At 38.7% G+C, this 14,876-nt stretch overlaps 1 protein-coding gene across 3 annotated transcripts in view; it reads right to left on the bottom strand.

The window, feature by feature from the left end:
- Sil1 (SIL1 nucleotide exchange factor) overlaps window positions 1-14,876 on the bottom strand; it is a 257,124-nt gene that overhangs the window by 90,400 nt on the left and 151,848 nt on the right. For all 3 annotated transcript variants that reach the window (XM_048811630.1, XM_048811628.1, XM_048811629.1), the window contains one exon: window positions 11,320-11,419. In XM_048811630.1, coding sequence (XP_048667587.1) covers window positions 11,320-11,419 — 100 coding nt within the window. The remainder of the gene's footprint in view (window positions 1-11,319; window positions 11,420-14,876) is intronic.

The following is a 14,876-nucleotide window of genomic DNA, read 5'->3' on the forward strand; positions in this document are numbered from 1 at the left end:
AAATAAAAGTCGGGTGCATACACATTAGGATTACCAAGTATTTTAGCAGATTGACCATTTTATCATTATGTAATATTTCTGTCACTAATCATTTCCTTTGCTCTAAAGTCAGCTTTAGCTGATGTTAATATAGCTACTTTTGTTTTTTTTTAAATTAATGCTTGAATGATATGCTTTCTTTCTTTCACTTTCTACCTACCTTTTTATCATTATATTTTTTGAGTGGGTTTCTTGTAGAAAGGAAAATATTTGGATCATTTTTTAAAAATCTATTATGTGTTTTTAATTGGTATATTTAGACCTTTACATTTTAATATAATTGTTAATATTTCAGATCTCAAGTTCGGCTTTTTATTTTTTGTTTTCTGTTTGTTCCCTGCTTTTTTTTATTTTCCTTTTCCTGCCATACTGTAGCAAGGCAAGGTACATATTATAGGACACCATTTTGGTTTACCTATAGCGTTTTGAGTGTGTTTATATAGTTTTTTTATATTGATTGCTCTAATTTCTTAATTTTCCTTTGTCTGAGAATGTTTTGATTACCCTTTTAATCCTGAAGGTTATTCATGGATTATGTAGAATTTTTTGTTTATTTGTTTAACATATTTTTATTTATATGTTTTAGTTGTAAATGAACACAATACCTTTATTTTATTTATTTATTTTTATGTGGTGCTGAGGATCGAACCCCGTGCCTCCCACATGCTAGGCAAGTGCTCTACCACTGAACTACAACTGCAGCCCTAATTATGTAGAATTTTGAGTGTCAGTTTTTGTTTTGTGGCACTTGAAAAATGTGCCACATACTATGGCCTCTATAATTTCAGAGAACGTGGATTTCCCCAGAACGTGATTATAGAGTGCTGGTGTGAGTTCGGGAATAAAGAGTTGCTGTTTGAATCTACAAGCTGTGTGGTGGCTCGTGATTTTGTGCCCAGCCAGACTGCAGCATTTGGCGTCCCGTGCGGGGAATGCCTGAAACTTGGAGGTAAGTGAAATTTCTCGCTCTTGAGGAAGAGAGAAAGAATGGGTGAGCATTTCAAAAAACAATGTGTTCCTTTTTTGATTTATTTTGTTTTTATTTCAAGTTGCCTGTTCCTAGAACTTTCTCAGGCAAACTGGGGAAAATGGTTGACTCAAGGTTTGAAGTTGTTCGCCTCCGAGCAAGAGAAATTGTTAGAGGAAGGAGGCACCCCAGTGAGACCAAGAACAATTAGGACATATGTTGATACAATACAAAAATGTAGCCCATGGCTTTTTAAAGATGAGTTATTAAGTATATTAATGAGACCATCATGGTATCCTGTAGAAGGATTTTTCTTCAACAAGAAAGAGATGGCTAGTTCTGTTTACTACATTTGTCTAAGATCTTGGTTTTTACAGACATCTGATTAATTTACAAAGCTAAAGTGTTAAAATATCAACCACTAAATATAAGATCAAGTACTCTTTACTTATTAAGTTCCATAAGGTAATATATTTAAACATTATGTGTGTTTTCATAAATTGGTAAATGGAAAAATGTTTAATATTGCTTTGTGTCTGTGTCTTTGCTAAAACAAGGTTACTAAGTGTTAAGATTCTATCATGTGTAATTTATATACAAAGAGTATAAGAATTTTCAGTTGGGTTTCAATTATAGTATTATAGTATCATAAAAAACATGAAAGTCTTTCATCTTATTAAAGTGGAGTAATTTGTCTAAATCAGAAATTTTATAAGAGTTGTTTCAAAATGTGAATTTATAAAAAGGGTTAACGGTTAAAAAAGAGAGAAAAAGATTCAAGATGTGGAAATATATTTTAATATAAAAGGTTAAAGGAAAAAGAAATGTTTCTAGATGAGATAATCTCTGTGTGGTAAAGTAAAAAGTTGTAAAATGCCATTTAAAAAGATTTTGAGGAAACTAGACTTACTTTAAAAGCTTGAGAAAGGAAGAAAGAAGAAAAAGATATTTGTACATGGCAGATTGAGACAAAGCTTCTCAATGGAGTTAAAAAAAAAAAAAGCCTTTGGTTGAAAGGCAGCCATGTAAACTAACATTAAAGCGATTTAAACAGAATCTAAGCCTCGTTTAAAAGAGTGAAGTTGTAGGTGGTGAAAAAGTACATTTAAAAGTACAGTATAGATGATAATTAAAAGGCTTTAAAAGGTTAAATTGAAGGTGGTCGAGATACCTTCATGGCGGAAAAAAGATTGCTTTATTGCATCATTCGAAGCCTAGTTAATCTTAAAGGCATTACTTAAAAAATGGGAAGATAATAGGATAAAAGATATTTAGATAAAGAAGATTAAAAATTTAAAGTGAAAAACTTTAAAGACAGAAGTATAGAAAGTTAAAAAGAAAAAAGATAAAGAAGATGTAGAAAGATAGAAAAAATGTAGGAAGACAAGAATTTTAAACCCACAAAATAGGAAAAAAAAAAAAAGAGGAAAAAAGGCAACTAAGGGTAAATATACAAACCTTAGAAAAAAAAAAGAAGATAGAAATTAGATAAAAAAATGGTTGAAAATGTCAAGTAAGGTATTTCAGATAGAAAATGCAAAAAGCTAAGACAACTATTAGATACAGACATATACTTATTAAAGCAAAAAGAGGGAATTGGAAAGGGGTATATATCCCCCAAAGATAAACTTAAAATAACCCTTTTTACTCTAAACTTTTTAAATTTGGATTCATCAGGACTTAGTGCTGCGGAAAGGCATATGTATCCAAAAAATGTACATAAGCCTAAAGTACTTTGGAAAGATATTCTAACAGGACAATGGAAAGGTCCTGACCCAGTGATTGTCTGGAGTCGGGGGTCTGTTTGTGTTTTTCCACAGGGAGAACAGCAGCCCATTTGGATTCCAGAGAGATTAACTAAAACAATTTCTACAGATCGAAAAGAAGATGATTTGACTCAAATCCATAACAGCTGATATCCAGAACTCCAGCTTGGCCATTCTTACATCTGCGACAGTGATTAACCAGGATGCTTTTTTCAATAGCTATTTTATTATTGCATTTTTCCACATCATAAGGTTCTATTTTTATTTTTTGAGCTCATACAAACCTAGGTTAATGTTTTTCTGATCAGTTTTATTTTTTGACTGTGGAGTTTTTAAACATTGCAATGGAGATTTCACCCAGGTAAAGCTACAAGGCCTTTACTATTTTCTTATGTGTTGTACGTTTGTGTACACTCTTGTGTTTTGTGTTGTATGTCTGTATGTGCGTATGTCCATATTTCTTATATGAGGAGCGCTCATGAAAAAATGGATCCGAATTATTATTATTTTTTTTTTTTCACGTGATTTAAATGGTTTAATTTAAATTAGGTAAACAGCTGTTAAGGATTGTTTTTAAAGGAGGTTAACAGATCTGTTTGTTTACTTTCACCTTTCCTTTTCATTATATTTAATAATTCTTTTCAGGATAATGTCTTTTTAGCATCATTGCCAGAATTCCTATCTTCATCCCAGTGCCGGTGAAGACAAAGATAAAACCAGACTACAGCTTCTATGATAGCTATCACAGTAAACTGTATAAACTGATGCATCAATGAATATAACTCAACAAGTAATGCTCAATCAAGGAGTTAACTTACTTTGGGAGGAAACGGATTTTGGGAGGAAATGGACATATTGATAGATTCCTCCGCTTTGAACTGCTTGCAGAACTTGCCTGGACTATGTAACTATCGTTTGGTGCAGCGAATTGTGGTAATGCTGGCATATCTTTGCTGATGGTGTCACTAGTGATGCAATTTTTATTTCCTTGCCAGCGCACCCCATGTTAATTGTGGTAGTGCTGGCATATCTTTGCTGATGGTGTCACCAGTGATGCAATTTTTCCCAAGGAGCCGTCAATTGGCTTGGTGTCGTGGCATTTCTGTATCCTCCTCCCTTCTGCTAGTGATGGTCTAAAATTTGGGGGCCAATGGCTGTATGCTGGACCGGTAGTCAGTGACGGGTATGATCCAATTGCAGTGGTATCAACCTAAGACAGGAGGCTGACGCCTAAAGGTCAGTTTTCCGATGACGGGTAAGAACCATATGTTGAATTGGACAACCTACCAGGCACGGTCCTTAAGCCACATTGCTTGTTGTTTAATTAATCAGAAGGGGGGAGATGCTGGGAGCCATTAGCCAAGTAGGTATGACAATTTCCTTGCCAGCGTACCCCATGTTGCTTAGTGGAAGGACTCGTGGAAATAGGACATTTTGCAGTGACATTGCATCTAAGGTGACCTTGCTCAAGGACCAGGGCAGATCCGGGTTTAGGGTGTTCCCGGTTTAGGATGATCCGGGTTTAGGGCATTCCCGGTTTAGGACTATCCGGGTTTAGGGTGTTTCCAGGTTTAAGGTTATTCCTGCGGAGAATAGGGCGTATCCTGCTGCCTGAGTTCCCCTTGAGTTCTCATGGGATTCAGACAGTATTTTTGGGGAGACAGAAGCCCAGTGGGGGTGGATTTGGGCAGAGAACGTGGATTTCCCCAGAACGTGATTATAGAGTGCTGGTGTGAGTTCGGGAATAAAGAGTTGCTGTTTGAATCTACAAGCTGTGTGGTGGCTCGTGATTTTGTGCCCAGCCAGACTGCGGCAGATGATAAATTCACTATCACTCAATAATTGCTCTCCTATATTGTTCTTCTAGTTGCTTCTATTTTCTGTTTTTAGTTTTCAGAAATTTATGATGCACCTTGGGATTGACTTCTTTCAGTTTATCCTATGGAGACCACTTAGCTTTGTGAATCTGTGGGCTTATTATACCTTTCATCAAATTTGGGAATTTGTTAGAAACTGTTTATTTTTCAGTTCCATGTTCTTTCTCCTCTATCTGGAATTCTAATGACACAAATGTTAGAATTTTTATTGTAATCCTAAAGGTCTCTAAGGCTCTGTTTATTTTTTTCCCATTTTTTGTCTATTTAGATTTTGTAATATACTTATAGCATAAGTATACTTAACATATACTTATGTCTTCAAGTTCACTAATTCTTTTCCTGGTCATCTTTTTCTGTTACTGAGCCCACTCAGTGACTTTTCAATCTCAGTTATTGTATTTTTCAGTTTTATTCTGTATCCCCACTTATCCATGATTTCACTTCCCATGCCTTCAGTTAGTCACACAGTCAACCATGGTACAAAAATATCAAATGGAAAATTCCAGAAATAACAATTCATAAATTATTTTTGTTGTCCCACTCTGACCTGCCTCAAACATGAATCATCCTTTTGTCCAGCATATCTATACTGCATACACCATCCACGTGTTAGTCAAATAAATTTTATTATAGTATATAATTGTTCTACTTTATCATATCATATGAATTTAGAGGAAACACATTCAATCCACAATAGCACCTACTAATTTTCTTTCCTAATTCAAGTTGTGATTTTTCTTGGTTCTTGGAAAGATGAGTGAATTTCAATTATATCCTGGATATTTGGGGTATTAATTTGTGAGACTCTAGATCCTATTTAATCTTCTCTTTCAGTAGGTAGTCACCTGCTTGGGTTTAGTATGATGGTTGTGGCTTACCTATGTGGGCTCTGGCTCCAATAACAATTTAATTTACAAGGCCTTCATAGTGCTCTTCTGGTCTGCTTCCTTTGTATGTTATACAGAGGCTAATCTAAAAACCTGGGCAGTGTTCCACACTATAGTTCAGTTCTCAGGTCTTTCTGTTAATTCTGGTCAGTTTCTTTTGCTCCTTCTCTCCAAAATCCTACCCTCAGTCTCTAATTGGGATAGTAAAGTTCCCGCCATCACTGAATGTTGGATACTAGGAGTAGAAGTGTAAGCTCCTCCCTTGACCCCCAAATGATACCACCCCATGGGGGAATCAAAGCACTGCCTGTAGTTGATGCTTATCTGAAGGTAATAGTTCATGTTCCTCACTTACCCCACTGACTCTACTCCTAAGAGGGAAACAGAATGCTGCCTTACACTGCCTGTTGCCACCAGGATGGAGGTAGGTAGACTCTCCTGCACCCCTACTGATACCACCTCATAAGGGAAAAGTGAAGAGACATCTTGGTGCTGTCAAGCAGAGGACAGGCATCCTTTGCCTGGTCTCTACTGACACAACAACAGGATAAATAGTCTGCTACTCAAGGATAGAAAATCAGTATCCATATTTGGTCTCTGCTTAAACCATACCATCAAGAGAAGCAGACAGTAGCCATTGGGCAGAGAACAGAAGACTCTACTCAGCTCCCACTGACACCACCTCGGTGGAAGCAGCAGAGTAATTTATTGCCACTGGGATGAAGTACAAGTTCAGGCTTCCACTCGGCTTCAGCTTGCTATACCAACATGCAAGAGGAGGAAGTACTCCCCACTCAATTTCTATGGGCACTGCGGTGTGTGTGTGTGTGTGTGTGTGTGTGTGTGAGAGAGAGAGAGAGAGAGAGAGAGAGAGAGAGAGATTTCCAACGTCTTTGGCTGAATTAGGACAGGTATCAGCAAAAAGGTTTTTATCCTGCTAGATTACCCTTTTTCTGGGCCTTTATCTAGAAAGAGCTGGCTTTTCTTAGACCTTTTTAAAATCTGTACCTGCTACCATTTCCAGAATATAGGATTCTCCAGTGCCAAGTCTGGGATATCAAGGGAAAAATGAAAATCCAATTCACTGCCATGTCATTCCTCAAGCTCCTAATCTGCCACCTTCTCACCATCTTATGTAGATTTTCTATATTTGCTTTTAGTAATATGTCCAGGGTTTTTAGTTATCTTTTAGAGGGAGGAATAGGGAAAAATAAATCATCTACTTCTTTCCCAAAATCAAAAGCTTAAGGGGCTGGGGTATAGCTCAAATGGTAGAACATTTGCCTAGCATGTGTAAGGCACTAGGTTCAATCCTCAGCACCACATAAAAATAAATAAAATAAAGGTATTGTGTCCATCTACAACTAAAAAAAAAATTCAATTTAAAAAAAAAAAAACATCAGCTGGGTGTGTTGGCACACACCTGTAATCCTCGTGACTTGGGAGGCTAAGGCAAGAGGATTGTGAGTTCAAGGCCTGCCTTGGCAATTCAGCAAAGCCCTGGCAACTTAGTGAGATCCCATCTTAAAAGAAAAAAGGGTGGGGTGGGGCACAGCGCTAGAATAAAGCGCCCCTGGGTTAAATCCCCAGGACTCCCCCCGCCAAAAAAAGACAAAGTATCAAGCAATATATATGGTAATAGAGGGATAAATGGACAAAATTCAAGAAAATATTTAATACTAACAATCCAAACCTGTAAGACAGAGCTTTTCTGAAACAAGGAACTCTTCACCTAAACCAACTAAGGTACCCACTGCTAGAATGAAACTGATACCCTATTCCCCAAAATCAAATTCATACAAATACAAAATTGAGGATATGGCCTATAACTATCTGTCAATATTGTCTTTATTAACAGCAAAAGTGCCATCCTGTACTTAAAGATACCACAAAGAATGGGTTTAAAAGTTAATAAGCTAAAAGTATGAAGACATCTGTAGCCAGGAGCTTTCTTCAAAACTCCTGTACCTATTTCAAGTCAAGACAGGTTTCTAATGAATATGTAAAGAAATTATTTGTCAGTCCCAGAGCCAGTATTAACAAATAGCCCGTAACAGTGAGTTGAGTCAGTCCAGGCAGGCTCTAAATGAAAGCAGGAGGACCCCAGAACCCAGCAAACTCAATGAAGGAGCTAACAACTTAGGCTCCAGAAAGAGTGTGACAGTCATAGCTCAGAAGTGGGCAACTTATTCAAATTGGCAGGTACTGAGATGTTGTACTTGGGTGCTGTTATTGGGATCCCACTGCAAGGGGAAAAGTTTTTATTGCAAAAACCATAGCAGAAAACTTTCAAGTCATTTTTTGTTTTCACACTTTTAAAATCTTTGCATAACTATTAATATTTTACTATAGAAACTGAACTATAAAAGGAAAATGCCATTACCAGAGGAAAGAAAATCCAATTGCTCTCACCAAGACAGGTGAAAAAAGTGAAAGGGGTTAAGTGGGTCTTCCACCCGCATTGAAGACAAAGAACCAAGAAAGTGATTTTTATGTTCCCATCAGCTCTGCATGGTGGCCCTAGTGAAGGAGCGATGCAGGGGAAGGAGCCAAAGTCACTACCATAGGTACCTAGGCACACATACTCTTCTCAACTGGCCTCACCAGCACCAGGTGGCAGATATGTTTTTTTTCTGGCCCCCACTCCCACACCAGCTAATACATCTGTGGTAGTACAGAATGTCGTGCATCACTTTCCTTCACCCTCTGCTGCCACTGCCACCACCCTGCTCCTCACCTTCCCACACCATATGCACTATCCATGCAGGACATGTGACTTGGATAAGATGAGTAAAGACATGGAGACTTGGCCTGCAAACGAACACATCTTAAACAGGTTAGTATCAGCCCACCCACAAAGGTTTTTCTGTCTCAGAAATACTTAGTTTTAAAGGATCCAGAGGATCTAAGATCCATTAATGTACAAGTTGCCAAGGGTTTAGGGGAGAGAGCAGAGAGGTAGACAAAAGAAAAAGAGACTGTGAGGAGGAAAAGAAGGAGGGAAAACTTTGAGCAGTCTTCAAAGTGGCCAGAAGAGATTTTTTCAAGAATTAACAGGTTTCTGCAGTGTGAAGTTTCCTCATAAAACTAGGACTAGAATCACCATTTGACCCAGTTTTCCCCAAATCAACATACTACAGTGATGCAGCCACACCAATGTTTATTACAGCTCAATTCACAATATCTAAGCTATGGAGCCAACCCAGGTGTCCTTCAGCAGAAAAGTGGATAAATAAAACGTGAGCTGGGCACGGTAGCACATGCCTGTAATCCCAGCAGCTTGGGAGGCTAAGACAAGAGGATCTCAAGTTCAAGCCTAAGCAAAAGCAAGGAGCTAAGTAACTCAGTGGGACCTTGTCTCTAAATAAAAAGGGCTGGGGATGTGGCTCAGTGGCCAAGTGTCCCTGAGTTCGGAAGGAAGGGAGGGAGGGAGGAAGGAAGGAAGGAAATGTGGTATATATACATAATTGAGTATTGCTCAGCAATTAAGAAAATGACTTTATGACATTTGCCAATAAATGGATGGATCTGGAGACTATCATGCTAAGTGAAAAAAGCCAGTCCCCAAAAGCCAAAAGTCAAATGCATTCACTAATATATGGAAGCTAACCCAAAATAAGGGAGGAAGGCAAAGAACAGAAATTCAGTAGATTAGACAATGAGGAATGAAGGGAAGAGCAGTGGAATAAATCAGACATAGTTTTTATATATGTACATATATGAATACATGAGAGTGAATCCCATCATCATGTATATCCACAAGTATGTGGTCCTCATTAGAATAAGACATATTCCATCCTTGTATAATTATATCAAAATGGAGTCTGTCAAGTACATCTAAAAAGAACCAATAAAAATAAAATTAAATAAGGATGATTTGCAGTGGGAAACAAAGAATTAACAGACTGGAAATGTAAATAAATTATTTGTGACACTCCCTTATGATCCATCTAAAAGCAATTCTGTCTCTTCTCATTCCTTTAGCTTGTAGAGAAAAATAATAATAGTAGTAGTAGTAGTAATAATAATAATAATTATTATTATTATTATTATTATTGGCACTTTATCACTGAGCTACATCACCAGCCTTTTTTATTTTGAGAGTGTCTCACTAAGTTGCTTGCGATCTAAGTTGCTGAGGCTGGCCTCAAATTTGTGATCTTCCTGCCTCAGCTTCCTGAGTCACTAGGCTTATAGGCATGTGTCACCACAAACAGACCTTGTAGAGAATTTTAGAGCTGGGGAAAACTTCAGTTATCCTGGACTGAGTCACGTTTTATATTTAAGGAACCTGAGGCCTGAAAAAAAAATACATTTGCTACATTATATATTCAAAGGACAAAGACAAAAATCCAGACTTTTCCCTTCCATGTTTCAGCTCTTCTGTTCTTTTGGAACACATTTGTGTCGAATCCCAATGCAAGGGAAGGGTTCTGGGTTGTAATCTCCTTTCACCGGACTCATGCCTATGACAATGGAGAATATGGACACCTCTGCTCTGTGCAACAATTTCTCCAAACATGTTGTAGAAAGTTGGATCCTAAACTAACTAGACTGAAATGCTCCCAGCACTGTTTTTGGTTTTGGTCTGTTTTGGTTTTATTTTTTTATATATATATTTTTTGTATTTTTTTATTAGTTGTGCATGACAATACAATGATCTTGACATATCATACATCTGAATCAAATGGGGTATAATTTCTCATTTTTTCAAGTGAACAGGTTGCAGAATCACATTGGTTATACAGACACGTATATACATACAGTAATACTAGTGTTTATTTTATTCTGCTGCCCTTCCTGTCCCCCCTTCCCCACCCCTCCCCTCACTTCTCTCTACCCAATTTAATATGACACATTTCTTTTTTTTTTTTTCCCTCACATCATCATACATGTATTTTGTATAATGATGAGGGTCTCTTTCCATCTTCCATGCAATTCCCCTTCTCCCTCCCATTCCCTCCCACCTCTCTCCACTATTTAGTGGTAATCTTCTTCTCATGCTCTTCCTCCCTACTCCATTTCGAGTCACCCCCCCCTTATATCAGAGAAGACATTCAGCATTTGTTTTTTAGGGATTGGCTAACTTCACTTAGTATACTCTGCTCTAATGCCATCCATTTCCCTGCAAATGCCATGATCATGCTATTTTTTAGTGCTGCGCAATATTCCATTGTGTATAAATGCCACATTTTTTTTATCCATTCATCTATTGAAGGGCATCTAGGTTGGTTCCACAGTCTAGCTATTGTGAATTGTGCTGCTATAAACATTGATGTGGCTGTGTCCCTGTAGTATGCGCTTTTTAGGTCTTTTGGATATAGTCCGAGAAGGGGAATAGCTGGGTCAAATGGTGGTTCCATTCCCAGCTTTCCAAGGAATCTGTTTTTGTTTTAAATAATGAGTTTCTTATTTGTCATTAACAGTTTTTTTTTTTTGTTGTTTGTTTGTTTTTTTGGTAGTAGGGTTAAACTCAGGGGCACTCAGCCACTGAGCCACATCCCCAGCCCTATTTTGTGTTTTATTTAGAGAAAGGGTCTCACTATGTTGCTTAGGGCCTCACTTTTGCTGAGGCTGTCTCTGAACTCGGGATTTTCTTTTCTCAGCCTCCTGAGTCAATGGGATTACAGGTGTGTGCCACCACGCCCAGCGCTCTTCCTATTATTTTTACAACATGATTATTCTGTGTTTAGTGCAAAAACTTTAGAAAACATGTTTCTCTCCTGTGCAAAAACTCTAGGCGATGCTGCAGGCTTACACTAACTGAAAAGAAGATCACATACCTTGTCTTCCTTTGAACTCTCCACCTCTGCTCCCTCCTTGAATTTGGCCAGGGCACTCTTGAGGTCCTGAGATGTATAGGTATTGGTATTGATGTCCAGTCTGTCCAAAGAGAAGCTGAGAGTCAGGAGAAAGGTACCACATTCCCCAATAAAAAAAAAGCCCCTGGCTGTCTGGGCATTCCAAGGTTATTTAGGCCAAGCCAATATCTAGTATATTCTTATACCTTTGCCTTCAGACAGCCAGAGGCCCAAGAGGGTGACTTTCCTTGAGGCTAGAGGAGGAAACACACAGCTAAAGACGGGGTTATTTCTTGAAGACAAAGGAAAAGGCACAGGGCAGAGAGAAGCCCACCTTTGACAAAGAGGTTACAGCTGGTAGGCAGAAATGATCCTAGAATGTCTGTGATGCTGCTCTCTGAGCACAGGCCACAGCAGGGCCTCGTGGCAGGCAGAGGATAGAGAGAAAGGGAAGGAGGGCAACAGGGACCCAAATTCCTCAGAGTATGCTGACAAGGCAGTTTGATTTTACAAAAATGACTGGATAGATTCACACCTTAAAAATAACCTTTGAGGCCAGGCATGGTGGCGTACACCTGTAATCCCAGCAGCTCTGGAGGCTGAGACAGGTGGATTTCAGGTTCAAAGCCAGCCTCAGCAACGGTGAGGTGCTAAGCAACTCAGTGAGACCCCATCTCTAAATAAAATACAAAATAGGGCTGGGGATGTGGCTCAGTGGTTGAGTGTCCCTGAGTTCAATCCCTAGTACCCCCCCCAAAAAAGAATAATCTTTGAGCCATGAGGAAAAGCAGGGGGTATATATTAATCTCACAGAGGAATGGATTTGAGATACTGATGAGTAGAAGAATCAAGGTCGGCCACTTTCCATAGCCTGCCTTCAAGGGGAGAGAGTAATCTCAACATGGCAGCAATCTCAATATTTTAAGAGACTAGAGTGGTATCCTAACAAAGACCCCTGGAGTTGATCCAAGCCACAACCATTTACCTTGATTGGAGAGAAGGCATCAGTGGGAGGAATGGGGAAAGGTTTCACCACCAGCACTCAAGTCAGTTAACAATGGTAATGTGGACAAATGGAAGTGTACATATGGAATGTGCTTGGACATGTCTGGCTATGGCTTGGTTAAGGATAACCCTGGAGATTTCAGAGTGGGGGAGGAAAGGGTTGCTCTCTTATTCTACTTCAAGGGCACAGCAAGTCAGTCTCATAGTCCAAAATCCTAACAGTTCTCAGCTTTCAAGAGAAAAACGTGTAATCAGTCAGGGCTCTGCTCATTCAGTTTTGTTTTTGTTTTGTTTTGTTTTTAATATTTTTTAGTTGTCAATAGACCTTTATTTTTTTTATTTATATGCAGTGCTGAGGATAGAACCCAGTGCCTCACACATGCTAGGCAAGCACTCTACCACTGATCCACAACTCCAGCCCCTCATTCACATCCTAAAGATTCTTTAGGTTCTGAGAAAAACTTGTTCTCTAAACTTCAGTCCTTCTAATCTCATTAATTATAGTTAATCACTCCTATTTATTTAATACTTTACTGTGGGTCAGTAGTTTGTTAGTTTAAAAAGTAGTATTTCATTCAAACAGCACAACCTCACAAAGAAGGTAAGAGAATCCCGAATCCCTCTCTCCACAGAGCAACATCCACTGTCAACTGTATGAGGATACCACTGTCCTACCCAGCTCCCTACCAGGAGCTAAGGATTCAGGAGCCACAACTTGAACAGATTATCTCTTCTGCCTCTTCCAAGATTTGGTCAGAACTAATCCTATCTTGCCTTGTATCTCTGCTGCCTTTAGTGCCCCTCTCCCAGGCCATGCATTATCTCTATCCTCAGACATACAAAGCTCATCCCCAACTACATACATTCACACACTACTGCATCATTACTCTCACTTCATTCTTCACTGAGAAAAATGAAAGTTATCAAAAATTTCCTCGTCTTTCCATCATCAGCTCTGCAAACCAACATGCACCTAGATCTATGCTCTCTACTATCCTTAAATTACAATGGATGACAGCGTCCCTGCACCTATTAAACATGTTTTAGATCCCATGTGCCTTCACAAAAGGTTTAACCCTCATGACTATCAGCAATTTCACCCCTCAACTGGATTATTCTCATCAGCATACAGCACTCCTTGACCCACATAATCTCTTCATATCTTCATGCCATTTCCCTATTCTTACAGGGAAAAACTTAATGAACACATTGTCTATACTCACTATCCCTATCTTCCTGATTTGTATTTACATTGCCATTTGCTCTGACCTGGATTCTGTCTCCACCACACCACTAACACTGTTCATCAAAATTACTAATAATTGGGGCTGGGATTGTGGCTCAGTGGTAGAGTGCTCGCCTAGCACAGGCGGGACCTGGGTTCGATCCTCAGCACCACATAAAAATAAAATAAAAATAAAAGATGTTGTGTCCACTGAAAACTAAAAATAAATATTAAAAAATTCTCTCTCTCTCTCTCTCTCTCTCTCTCTCTCTCTCAAAAAAAAATTACCAATAATCGATGACCAATCCAATGGTCCCTTCACTAACTTCACATTCCTCAACCACTCAGCAGCATTTGCACAGTGCATCTTTCCCTTCTTAAAGCACTCTTCTTTCCTGGCTTCTCTTATCCCACTCTCCTTGTTCCTTACTCTTTTCTCCAACTCTTCTTATTGTTCCTCTTCTCTCTCCTAAACCCTACATACGGGAATGCCCCAGAGTTCAGTCCTGAACAAATTCTCTTCTTCATCTCCAACATGAGATTTTAAATATTGATCTATCAGTAATGCCAATACATCTTTGACCTGAACTTCTCCCCTCTCACAACTGATGTATCTTAGGTCTCAGATGTTTAACAAATACCTCAAATTTATTGAATCTAAAACAGTTCTTGATTCTTTCCCTCTTTCAACTTTTCTATTTCAATAAATAGCACCTCCAAGCACCCAGTTGCTCAAACCCCCAAATGAGACTTTATTTTGAATATTCTGAACTTCCTTCCTTCCTTCCCTCAACCTCTACATCTAAATCACAAGCAAGTCCTGTTGGCTTTACCTCCAAATTAAATCTCCAAGCTCGCCCACTCTCCATTAAGATACCTTAGGCTAAGCATCACTATGCCTTGTCTGATTTACTGAAATAGTGTCCTCATTGTCTCTGTGCTTCTTCTTTTCTCCACCTTCAATCTCTTCTCCAGACACAAAGTAACTAGAGTTATCCTGCTAAATAATACCACATTAAATCACTCTCATGTCTAAAATCATCCATAGTTTTCTACTACCATTAAAGGTGAATGAAGAATACTCAAATGTTCCTTAACACTCCAAGATCTGGGCGCTGGGGTTGTAGTGCAGTGGTAGAGTGCTCACCTAGCACGCATGAGGCCCTGGGTTCAATCCTCACCACCACATAAAAACAAATAAATAAAATAAAGATGTTGTGTCCAACTACAGCTAAAAATTAAATATTATTTTTAAAAAAACCCTCAAGATCTGGCTCCCACATCCCTCTCATTCTCATTTCCTAGTAGT

The sequence above is a fragment of the Marmota marmota genome, unplaced genomic scaffold (assembly GCF_001458135.2).
Source record: "Marmota marmota marmota unplaced genomic scaffold, marMar, whole genome shotgun sequence".
Lineage (NCBI taxonomy): Eukaryota > Metazoa > Chordata > Mammalia > Rodentia > Sciuridae > Marmota > Marmota marmota.